This window comes from Podarcis filfolensis, assembly GCF_964270895.1.
Source record: "Podarcis filfolensis genome assembly, chromosome: 13".
In the NCBI taxonomy this organism is placed as follows: domain Eukaryota; kingdom Metazoa; phylum Chordata; class Lepidosauria; order Squamata; family Lacertidae; genus Podarcis; species Podarcis filfolensis.
The window spans coordinates 5,325,287-5,337,628 of NC_139615.1; the positions used below are offsets into that span (position 1 = coordinate 5,325,287).

The 12,342-nt window shown below is 48.1% G+C and overlaps 1 protein-coding gene across 1 annotated transcript in view; it reads left to right on the forward strand.

The window, feature by feature from the left end:
* The first annotated feature begins 5,066 nt into the window (after nt 1-5,066).
* VAMP2 (vesicle associated membrane protein 2) overlaps nt 5,067-12,342 on the forward strand; it is a 28,021-nt gene continuing 20,745 nt past the window's right edge. The window contains exon 1 of the mRNA XM_083581294.1: nt 5,067-5,236. Coding sequence (XP_083437420.1) covers nt 5,235-5,236 — 2 coding nt within the window. The 5' untranslated portion in view covers nt 5,067-5,234. The remainder of the gene's footprint in view (nt 5,237-12,342) is intronic.

Genomic DNA, 12,342 nt, shown 5'->3' on the forward strand with positions numbered 1-12,342 from the left:
CTTTTATTGTGTATTCATGTTTATGCACTCAAATATGTCGTAAGCTGCTTGGAGAAATTTTTTGTGTAACGAGCAGCTATCAAGTTTAGATGATAGAATTTGCAAAAGCAAAGCACAAAAGTGAGATTTCCCCTGCCCCAAAATTAAAAGAACACTTGTCTCCTGCAAGATGAAGATAAGATGGAGTTTTTGGTTTTTTGGTTTAAAAAGTGCTCACCTGTACATCATTTGCAGTTTGAAGTAGCACAGCTCAGATGCATGTTTAGCACTTGTTACCTATTTATTATACAGTGGTACCTCGGGTTAAGTACTTAATTTGTTCTGGAGGTCCGTACTTAACCTGAAGCACCACTTTAGCTAATGGGGCCTCCTGCCACTGCGCCGCCAGAGCACAATTTCTGTTCTTAACCTGAAGCATTATTTCTGGGTTAGCAGAGTCTGTAACCTGAAGCGTCTGTAACCTGAGGTACCACTGTATTTGTACCCCACCTTCCCTCCGAGCAGCAGAGCGGTGGACTAAATGTCCCTTGGAGTACTTCCAAATCTACAATACTGTGTTCCTATGACTCCTCATTTTATTCTTGCAACAACCCTGTGAAGGTACATTAGGCCGAGAGATAGAGACTGGCATGGCTGGATGGAATTTGAACCCAGGTCCTAGTCTGGACCTTTCCAAACACACATCATTTCGCGATGCAGTAATCCAGTTTTACTAGCAAACAAGAGGTTACGCTAACCCTTTTCCAGCCCTGGGAGGAGCAGGGAGAACGTTTGCACACCAACACACTGCAACCGACACACTGGTGTGTCATGATGCACAGTTTGGAAAGCTCTGTCCTAGTCCAACACTACACACCATATTCTTGGGGAGAGAGACGCTGAAATAAATTGAGACTTTGAGAAGGCTCCCTGGCCTGAGTAGACCTCAGTCATATATTCATTTTAGTGTGTTTACTCTCAGAACATGCTGCTTGGTATCTCGATTCTCAAACGTAATCCGTTCCAGAAGACCGTTCGACTTCTGAAACGTTTGAAAGCCAAGGTGCAAAGGGCTGTCCGCAAATTCAGTTGAAAAAAACCGAAAAACATGCAGCGGAAGCAGTTAGACTTCCAAGGCATGTTTGAAAACGGAAACATTTACTTTCGGGTTTTCGGCGTTCGGGTTCCGAAACGTTCATCGATGGAGACGTTCGAGAACCGGGGTACCACTGTACAGATCTACAGCAGGTCGTTTTGAGACCATCTACCTCCACTAGCTGGCTTTTAGGTGTCTAATTTCCCCCAAAGATTCTTTGTATTTCAACTTTTCAGCCACTTGGACTCTTGAGTATCTGTGGCTCAGCGCCCCCTTGGGTGATTTCCTGGAGGTGATTTTGCTCTATCTGTTTTCCTTGACATTCCTATTTTTCCCCATTATATCCTGTGGCTTGAAGTACATGAGGAAAGCCCTGCAAGGTTCAGGCCAATGGCCTACCTGGTGGTTATGTGAAAAAAACCTGCTCCTTTTCCCTTAGAGCCCATATAGACAAAACAAAAATTTTTTTTCCTTCCAGTAGCACCTTAAAGACCAACTAAGTTAGTTCTTGGTGTGAGCTTTCGTGTGCATGCACACTTCTTCAGATACCATGAACAAAGGGTATCTGAAGAAGTGTGCATGCACACGAAAGCTCACACCAAGAACTAACTTAGTTGGTCTTTATGGTGCTACTGGAAGGAAAAAAAATTTTTGTTTTGACTATGGCAGACCAACACGGCTACCTATCTGTAGCCCATATAGAGTCCTTTTGTAGGTTCTCTATCGGTAGGAGAAAATAACAGAGACCAACCAGAGAATATTGAGAAGCAAAGCAGCTAGTAAGCCTGATCTTTATTAAAGCTATTGCAACAGGGTGCTCCCCCACACACACAGGAGGGGGGGACCCCAAGCCATGTGCGCAAGCCCTTATATAGATATTTTAAATTGCCCGCCCTGGAGTCCAAGACCACCCCCAGAAACATCGTACATACATCACAGAAGGGGTGTAGCTCAAGACCACCCCATTAATACATCAGAGAAGGGGCAGAAGTCTGGGTGCATTGTTTCTTCCTGTTTCTTCCTGTCTGCCAGGTTACCTGACTGGATTACCTGGGCATCTTGGCCACTCTTGTTATGATAGCTACTCAATTCCTAAATCCAGATCACAGGCTCACACCCTGTTCATATCTTAAATATGCCCTTAAGACAGGATTTGCGAAAGAGACAGTGGGGAGATTTCCCATTTCTTTCGACCTTGCAGAGAAATATTTGAGGTTGTTTTGGGAGAGAGAAAATGGTTTCAGGACTTTTCTGTGGGTTTCAGACATGTGGTTTATATATTTGTAGGTGTTTGCTTGGTACATTTATGAACATCTATTTTTATATATATATATATATATATATATATATATATATATATATATATATATATATATAAAAGACCTTAAAATTCTTAGAACATGGTCCAGCATCCTGTTCTCACAGTGGCCAATCAGAGGCCTGTGGGAAACAGGCCAGCAGAATTCGAACACAAGAGCCTTCTCCCCTCCTGTGGTTTCCAGCAACTGGTATTCAGAAACATTGCTGCCTCTGACTGTGGAGACAAGAGCGTAGCCGTCTCCTCCTCTGTGAATTTGTCTCCTCTTTTAAAACCACGTTGGCCACCCCTGCCTCCTGTGGGAACACGTTCCATAGTTTGACAATGCACCATGTGCCTTCATTTCTCAATCCACCTGCTTTAGCTTGTTAACGCAGAAATCTTAGCTTGTTAATGGAGAAATATGAGGGCTCCCTTGGACAAAAAACAAGGACACCAGCCAGGAATACCAGAGCAAAACAGCAGCCAGTAGGCTTGGTCTTTATTGAAGACTGTCGCGACAGGACTCCCACCTGCCACAAGGTGGAACAAGATGGAACCCCCAAACCAAAGAGAACCCAAACTTTTATTAGCTGCTAATCCCCATGTTACACCCCCCCAACTACATCACTCATTCATCACGGTTACATCATGACAGGGGAGGTCTGGTGGCAGTAATCTGGGCATCCTGGACCCTGCCCCATGGTTCTCCTTGCCCTCCACCAAACACCCATCAAGTGCAACAAAAAAGATATTTACATTTCCCTGTTTCCCAGCCAAGTTCATCACACCCTTTTGTATTCAACTGGGTTTGTTATTTCTGGAATGGCTACCTGTCTGGCACTCAGGTATCAGGATGCCAGGGATGATCACTCAGGCAGAGGGGCTGCTGAGTAGCTGAGCTCACATGTCTATATGAATTTCTGAAGTTTTCCCTGTGAGCCAGTACACAGATACATTTATCTCTGAATTGTTACATTTAGTATTGTGCAGCAAAGGCCCTTTGAATAGATAGGAAGAAACTGTGATGGGGTGTTTTGTGGGGACAAATTACAAAAGTCACAAAAGCGATTGTGCTGGTTTTGGTAGTGGGCTGCGTGTGCATGATATCTGCTGGAGGGGCAACCCACCCCAACCTAGACATAAATTCCTGCAACAAGCTACACTGACCCTTCGGGAATTTTAGCTGGACAAAGACAGGATTGTGTCTCCAGCCCAATCCTAGCGGCTTCTTTCCCTCAAAGCCAGGACAAAGCCATCTTGCTGTAAAAGCTCTGCTGGGTCTAACCCAGCATCCGTCTTGACCACAGCACCTTGTCAAAAAATGGCGCTCAGCTAGGGGCTTCTGGGAAACTCTGAAGCAGAACCGGAAGCTTCCTTCTCCACAGTGTGCCTTGCGGTAACCATAGATGAGCCATTTATAAATCTTATTTCCGTGAGGCACCCCAAAGTTCTTAGGAGGCACGCGTCCTTGGCCCATGGCGACTCCATCTTGGCTGACAGGCCATGATGCTTTTACTAAGCTCATTGCGGGCGTTGTGCTCTGATGCTTTACTACCTTGCAGTGGCGTAGCGTGGGGGGTGCAGGGGGGCCGGCTGCACCGGGCGCAACATCTGGGGTTAGGGCAAATCCACGGGTTAGGGGGCGCAAATCCACGGGTTAGGGGGCGCAAATTACTTGCCTTGCCCCGGGTGCTGACAACCCACGCTACGCCACTGCTACCTTGCTGTGCTTTCCCTAAAAGGGCCTCCCATAAATACAACACTTAAAACCAAGCAAAAAGAAGCGGGGATGGGTGTAGCCCTCTCCCCTCATGAACGCCACGAAGGCTTTGTTGTTGTTGTTTAGTCGTTTAGTCGTGTCCGACGCTTCGTGACCCCCTGGACCAGAGCACGCCAGGCACTCCTGTCTTCCACTGCCTCCCGCAGTTTGGTCTAACTCATGTTCGTAGCTTCAAGAACACTGTCCAACCCTCTCGTCCTCTGTCGTCCCCTTCTCCTTGTGCCCTCCATCTTTCCCAACATCAGGGTCTTTTCCAGGGAGTCTTCTCTTCTCATGAGGTGGCCAAAGTATTGGAGCCTCAGCTTCAGGATCTGTCCTTCCAGTGAGCACTCAGGGCTGATTTCCTTCAGAACGGAGAGGTTTGATCTTCTTGCAGTCCATGGGACTCTCAAGAGTCTCCTCCAGCACCAGAATTCAAAAGCATCCCTTCTTCGGCGATCAGCCTTCTTTATGGTCCAGTGCAAAGGCTTTAGAGAGGTATTAAAGAGCTTATTAATGGAGGAAGGCGGCTCATTTGCATTTATGGTGGTTTTTACACTCATTACACCTTAAGGCTTAAAGCAGCAAAGCAGGACGGAGAGAGTTGTTCCCTCAGGTTGTGAGGTGACCCTGTCATTGTGCTTTTTCTGCCTTTTTCTCTCTCCCCAACACACACACATCCCTCATTTTGTACTGAACACTTTTATTTCATTTCATTTTATTTTATTTCATTCCCCCCGCTCCCCCCCCCCCATTCTCTGGTCATCAGTGGTGGGGAAGGAGGGTAAGCGAGTCACATTCAACGGCCTGCTGTGAGGGAAACGAGGCAAGCCAACATGGCGGCCGCGCAGGTGCTCCCCCTCCCTTTGCCCCGCCCCTCCCTTTCCCAGTGCCATTCATCCTCCTCCTCCTCCTCCTCCTCCCCAGTCCTGCTCCCTTCTCCGAAGTGCCCGGATGCCAGCAGCTCGGCCGCCATCTTCCCGACTCAGCCGAAGCGGTCCCGCACCATTCAGTGAGCGCGAGCCCAGCAGCAGGTGCCGCCGCGGCCACCGCCAGCCCCGTTCCGAGCCCCGCAACCGCCTCGACCAGCATCCCCGGAGATGTGAGTAGCGCCCGATTTGCAAAGCGCAGCGGGGCGAGCAATGCTCTTCAGGGTGCATAGAGGCGGGTGCATGTGAAAAAAAAAGAGGGTTTTGACGTTTGCTCGCCGGGGCGAGGGAGGGAAGGCGGCTCAGAGCCGCCCACGCAATGGACCCCCCCGCGGGTGGTTTTTCTCCTTTTTCGGTGCTCATTGCAACGAGATCGATGGCGTGCAATCACCCCCGGCTTGCATTAGTGTTTGTGCATTAGGTTTGGACCCCCCTTTTGGGGAGAAGGAGGCGGCGAAGGGCTTGGCCGCCGTCCTTTGCAAAACAACAACCAGGTTTTCAGGGCGTTGGGCTGGGTGAAGGGAGCGCAATGGTGAGAAATGCATGTAGAAACGTTGCGCTGCCCCCCCATCCCCCACGCCAAAGCGCGTTATCCTTTTGTGTCTCTCTTCGCCCACCCACACATCAGCCTAAGGCGATCTAGGGAAGGAGGGGGGGGATCAGGGCAAGGACGTGAGGCGGCTGGAAGAGATCGAGCGGGGTGGGGGCAATGAGCCTTCCTCCACCTTGAAAGAGATGGCCGGGGGGGGTGCCTCTCCCGCCACCGCAAGCTTTCCCCCTTCCCTCCTCTCCAAACCTCGCATCTTTCCGCAGGCAAGGGGATCAACTGGTTGCAATGTTGCATCTCTCATCTCATCCCCCCCCTCAATCGTGGAATGGGGGGGGGGGAGAAAGCCCCCCTAAAATAGGCAAGGAGAGAAATAAACAACATGCGGTGTTGCCTTTCCCCTAAGATAGCGAGAAATAAATGAGGTCATCGTGTATGATCCTTCCCCTCTTGGGGGAGGACGTATATGAGAGCCCTGTTTTATTCCCCCCCCCCTCGAAATCTTCTTGATGTAGCCAGGATCTAGGGAAAGTGATTTTAATAAATAGTCGGGCATTCCGCTTTAATCTTGTCCCCATCCATTTAATCTCTGCCTGTTTTGATGAAGAATTGCCTCTTCCTTCTTTTTAAATATATTTTGCATGAAAAAGCTAGCATTAAATACATTTTTTTTAAAAATCTGCCTGCATATAATGTTTCTGCTGTTGTTTTTTTAAATGGGAGTGCCTGCTTCCTCCCTCCCTTTTTCTCCTCCATTAGCATACCTGGAGGCAAATAACTGATTCCTGTGTCAGTGTAAAAAAATTAACAGATTCCCCCCACCCCGTGGTTACAGGTGTTAGGTATATGGTGGTGGTGGGTGTCTAGCCATACCCCCCTCCCCACAAACGCCAATGGATGCCAAATGCTCTGATGGTTGAAATCGACGGGGGGGGGTGTTCTGAAAGCATCATCTGACCAGATATATGTGTTCACTTTCCATTTTTCCTCTTCAGTAAGGCACTAGATACAGCCCCTCACCACATCTGAAATAATGGGGATGTGCGGGGAGGGGGGGGCACGTTTAAGACCTGCCACCCCTTCCATATTCACCCTTTTGAGTATTTTTAGATTTTGCAAACGCAAGCAGGCAGACAGATGACGCTAAAAATACCCTTTATTCCCAGGCAGTTGTCACTTCCTTGATTTTCATTCAACCTTTGCTGTTTGTTCCTCTTTTGTGGTGGCGGGAGGGCAAGAGTGGAATGCCCCCCCCTTATTCTGCAAAAACCTCAGCTTCCTTTCCTTGCTGTGATTGGCATCCTTGTGGTGTGGGCTCCCATTGAGCACCATAGAAAGGAGTCGTAGAGACCACCCCCCCAATATGAAATTTTCTGTTTTTTTCTTTCTGGGGGGGGATGTAGATCCTTCACGAATTTTGCGTTGTCTTTCCCCAAAACGCTTCCTAAGCTCTGAAAGGGGGTGGAGATGGGGACAGGGGATGACATTGTGGAGGAGATGGTAAGGCTGGATTTGGGGAGGTAAGATTTGGAGTTGGGTCTGTGTGTTATGGACAGGAAATGTACGTGCTTAATTGAGAAAAACAGGCAGGTTCAAGGGAGAGAGAACAAGGTGTGGAGGGATTGGGGGAAGGTGAGGGGAAAGGAACGAGAATATATATACATATATATATATATATATATATATATACACATGGCATTTGTTGTGGGTGCATTTTGGGGGCTACGGTGGTGTGCATGCCCAAGAATCGAGGGGTGTTGAAGGGGGTGTCAGGATGGAACAGATGTGCAGCGAGACTGGGAGATTTTTCTGGCAAATTTCTTTAAAAATAGAGGGTGATGGGAGGGCAAGATGATTTTGAGTCCGCTGCATTAATGCTTGAGGCATGCTTGGCTGACGAGGGAGCTGCACTCTGCATGCACACAGATGGTCTAGAATTCGTTCGGGGCTGAAGAATTCAAAGGAGGGGGGGCAGGCATTTTGGTGGTGAATTCTGGGGATTTTGCTCCTGAAGGAATGGCTGGCACTGCTGGGCTGTGGTGGAACACGGCTCTCTGCGTTGTTAGCTGCCCTGAGATCTACAGGTGGAGGGCAGTATGCAGATTTAATACATAATAATAATAATAATAATAATAATAATAATAATAATTGCAAAAACATTCTGAGGTTCCAAGTGGCGCTTCCGTACCTTGTGGAGAAAAGTCCTCCCTCTTCTCCCTGCCCCCTTGTGGGAATATTGTGAGCTCAAACACAGAGAGAACAGCTGCTAAATTAGCAGATGATGATTTTGTAATGAGATTTAAAATAATAAAAATCAGCTGGTACAAAAATTATAAACTTGCATCGTTTCCCCCCACCCCCACAGCTGTGTTTGACTATGCGTACTTTTTTCTGCCTGAGTATTAATAAAGCTTATGCTATGTAGACCTATAGCTATATTTTATCCACAAAAATCCACCAATATCCCACAGATGAGCCACAGATTTTGATGTGAGCTTACTCCAGTCTTCAGCGGGGTTTTTTTAAATGGGCCTACCGACCTGACTTGTGTACTTATTCAGATGATAGCTCAGTAATATCGTGTGTCCAGCATGTGAATTTAAAATATATCAAAACTATCTGGTTTATATATGAAAGAGAAACTAATTAGCCAGTTCTTCATAACACTCATCCAACAACATATTCTCTCTCCCTCTCTCTCTCTCTATTTAATGAACATAACTCATTGCCAGCCGTATTATCGCCATTCCCTCCATCTCCTCTGTATACCTTAAAACAATGTTTCCCAAATTTGGGTCTCCGACTGTTTTTTTTGGACTACAACTCCCATCATCCCTAGCTAGCAAGACCAGTGGTCATGGATGATGGGAATTGTAGTCTGAGAAAAACAGCTGGAGACCCAGGTTTGGGAACCCCCGCCTTAAAGCAACCTTCTTAAACTTTGGGGAGGGGGGGGTTGCCCTCAGATGTTGTGGGACCACAACTCCCATCGTCCTTGACTAAACTGTCAGGGGATGATGGGAGTTGTAGTCATAGAACCGTACAATTGTAGCATTGAAAAGGGACCCTGAGGGTCATCTAGTCACACAGCATCTGTGCACCCAAATAAAATAACGGATTTGGGTGAGGGGACACACCAAATCATGCCATTTAGCATTCTCTCCTCCAATGAATTGGAATATGTAATTGTGCACACATTCTTCTCTGTCCACCCTTTGAATCTCTTCTTCGCTTTCTCCCATTTAATAATAATTCCCCTCTTTTTAGAAGGGCAGGGAGAGACATGGAGATATTGATCCCCCCAGTTCTTGCTCTGAAAGGTCTGAGGATTTAAAAAGTTTATCCTTGTACCAGAAGTAATTGTGGTGAACACCCCCTCCAAATAGTGACAAAAACCCTTAATGGATCTGAGTGACTTGAGGGTGTTCACTTTAAAGTCAGGGTTGTGGGTTTGAACCCCACACGGGGCAAACGATTCCTACATTTGCAGGGGGTTGGACTAGATGGCCCTCGTGGTCTCTTCCAGCTCTACAATGCTGTGATTCTGAACCTGAAGCACGTTCCCATCCTAGGAGTGGTCTGTAAATTCCCCTGGGTCTCTTCTTGAGGGTGTGTGGTTGGGTTGAATCAAAGAGAGGAGAGGCCTAGAGCTGTGATCAAATACCCTCCCTCACTTTGCCCTTCAATCTCCCCCTGCCCTACTTTCAATGAATTGATCTCTTCTCCCACTCCTCTTTACTTGAAACTGCCTTTTTCTGGCAGTCCATAATTTGGAAGGTGGGTTTTGTAAAGGAGACAGGGGTACGCTCTCTGAGGCTGTCCCAGGATGCGCAAATAATTTTCGGTATGCATTACGTGGGTCTGTGATTCTCTGTCTTGCGCCCTTCATTTTTTCCCTCCCCTCTCCTGATGTTTAGCAGCCTTGGAAAATAAAACCTGACCAAGTTACTAGACCACAGGAATGTTTTACGGCCTTGCCTGTGCTTGTCTTTTGTTGGCCTGAGGCAGGGAGCGGGTGTGGGCTTGCCTAAATTGTGACGATCATCCGTGGCTGATCCGTGTCACGTTACATGGAAATGAACTGATCGATTGATTGATCGATCTTCCCCAGCCTGTCAAGATGTGCCTTTAGCCGCATGGAACCTCAGCAGATGGCTTGACCGGAGGGGGGGAAATGGAGTAAAAAGGAAAAAAAGAGGAATTGCTTAATATAGAACAAACAAAACCTTTTGTTCTGAGCAGCTGATACAACAAGTACATCCTTTGTGCCTTTAAAACAAAGGGGTAGTCAGAAGATGATTCAAGTCACCTCCTTATCTGGTGTGAAGTCATGTTTTGGCCTTGCAGATAACACTCACCAACCCCACTGAGATAACTCTTCTCCCATGAGAGCTTTTGTCACATCTGGGGGGGCCCCGTTCCCAGCTCAAGGGCCACATTCCCTCCTGGGGGCCACGTGCGAGTGGTGGGTGGGGCCAGAGGCAAAAGTAGGCGGGGCCACTCTGTGATGTAAATCCCTGGGTTTCCAAAGGCAGTCCCATCCGTCCCATCACCTCCTGGCAAATAGAAGGGGAAGAAATGGAGGCAGTGAGAGATTTTGCTTTCTTGGGCTCCATGATCACTGCAGATGGTGACAGCAGTCATGAAATTAAAAGACGCCTGCTTTTTGGAGGAAAGCAATGACAAACCTAGACAGCATCTTAAAAAGCAGAGACATCACCTTGCCAACAAAGGTCTGTATAGTTAAAGCCATGGTTTTCCCAGTAGTGATGTATGGAATTGAGAGCTGGACCATCAAGAAGGCTGATCGCCAAAGAATGGATGCTTTTGAATTCTGGTGCTGGAGGAGACTCTTGAGAGTCCCATGGACTGCAAGAAGATCCAACCTCTCCATTCTGAAGGAAATCAGCCCTGAGTGCTCACTGGAAGGACAGATCCTGAAGCTGTGTTCTCGAAGCTACCAGCATGAGTTTGACCAAACTGCGGGAGGCAGTGGAAGACAGGAGTGCCTGGCGTGCTCTGGTCCAGGGGGTCACGAAGAGTCGGACACGACTAAACAACAACAATGCCCCCCACTGCCCATTTATAAGCCCCCTTTGGGACCCTGACCCTTGAACCTTCACCCTTGTCTTTATCAAATGACTTGGCATAACACAGTCAGACTTTGGATGTGCATTTTCCTCCAAGCGATAAGCCTCTCCTTTATCTGATGTATAAATTACTTAAATTACCTTGGTACGTGCCACTTGATTGGAGGATGAATTCCTGGCCAGTTTATTATCGCCAAGTAGGTTTTTTAAAGGTTTATTTTTCAGAGGATCTCTGCAGTTCTGCTCATTTCCTGTTTCCTGAGGCCAGGCAGCTGCTGAGATCCCCTCTGTGTCCTGGGGAAGTTGTCACCTCATACGGACCTCAGGCCTTTCATTCTTCCAGCCCAGTTCTGTCCGCTCTGGCTGGCAGCAGCCAGCTCCAGGTTCTTCTCTCTTCCCGATTCTTTGAATTGGGGAGAGCTCCTGGGTGGATGGGGACACGGGTGGCGCTGTGGGTTAAACCACAGAGTCTAGGACTTGCCGATCGGAAGGTCGGCGGATCGAATCCCCGCGACAGGGTGAGCTCCCGTTGCTCGGTCCCTGCTCCTGCCAACCTAGCAGTTGGAAAGCACATCAAAGTGCAAGTAGATCAATAGGTACCGCTCCAGCGGGAAGGTGAACGGCGTTTCCGTGCGCTGCTCTGGTTCTCCAGAAGCGACTTAGTCATGCTGGCCACATGACCCAGAAGCTGTACGCCGGCTCCCTCGGCCAGTAAAGCGAGATGAGCGCCGCAACCCCAGAGTTGGCCACGACTGGACCTTAATGGTCAGGGGTCCCTTTACCTTTTACCTGGATGGAAGACAGAAACTCAAGAAGTCACTTTATCCTGAGTCAGACAGTTGGTCCACCTAGCTTCATATAGACCACACTGATCTGCAGCAGCTCTCCAGGAATTCATATAGTCTTATCCCCTTGAGGATTAAACCTGGAACTTTTCACATGCGAAGCACATGCTCAGACCCACTGAGCTATATCGCTTTTCCCGGGTCTGTGCCCTGCTGCCTGTTCTCTTCTGGTGCCCCTTCCCATTCATGCACACGCAAAGGCCAAAGTAGTGCATTTTCCGCCTCCTGTTTTTCTCAGCGCAACATTTGATTTAAGTGTGCAATGCTATCTGCACTTGGAATTCTAGCTAGCTGGTAGTAGTGAATTTTATTTTATTTTATTTTTTTGCTGTCTTGCGCCCTGCACAATAATGGGATGAGGAAGGGGGCAGAGACCAGCAGGGTATTTATCTATGTATGTATAAAGGTAAAGGGACCCCTGACCGTTAGGTCCAGTTGTGGCCGACTCTGGGGTTACAGCGCTCATCTCGCTTTATTGGCCGAGGGAGCCGGCGTACAGCTTCCGGGTCATGTGGCCAGCATGACTAAGCCGCTTCTGGCGAACCAGAGCAGCGCATGGAAACACCGTTTACTTTCCCGCCGGAGCGGTACCTATTTATCTACTTGCACTTTGACGTGCTTTCGAACTGCTAGGTTGGCAGGAGCAGGGACCGAGCAACGGGAGCTCACTCTGTTGGGGGGATTTGAACCGCCGACCTTCTGATCAGCAAGCCCTAGGCTCTGTGGTTTAGACCACAGCGCCACCCATGTCCCAATCTATGTATGTATACCAGCACTTTAAAACCTGGGGTTTTGTT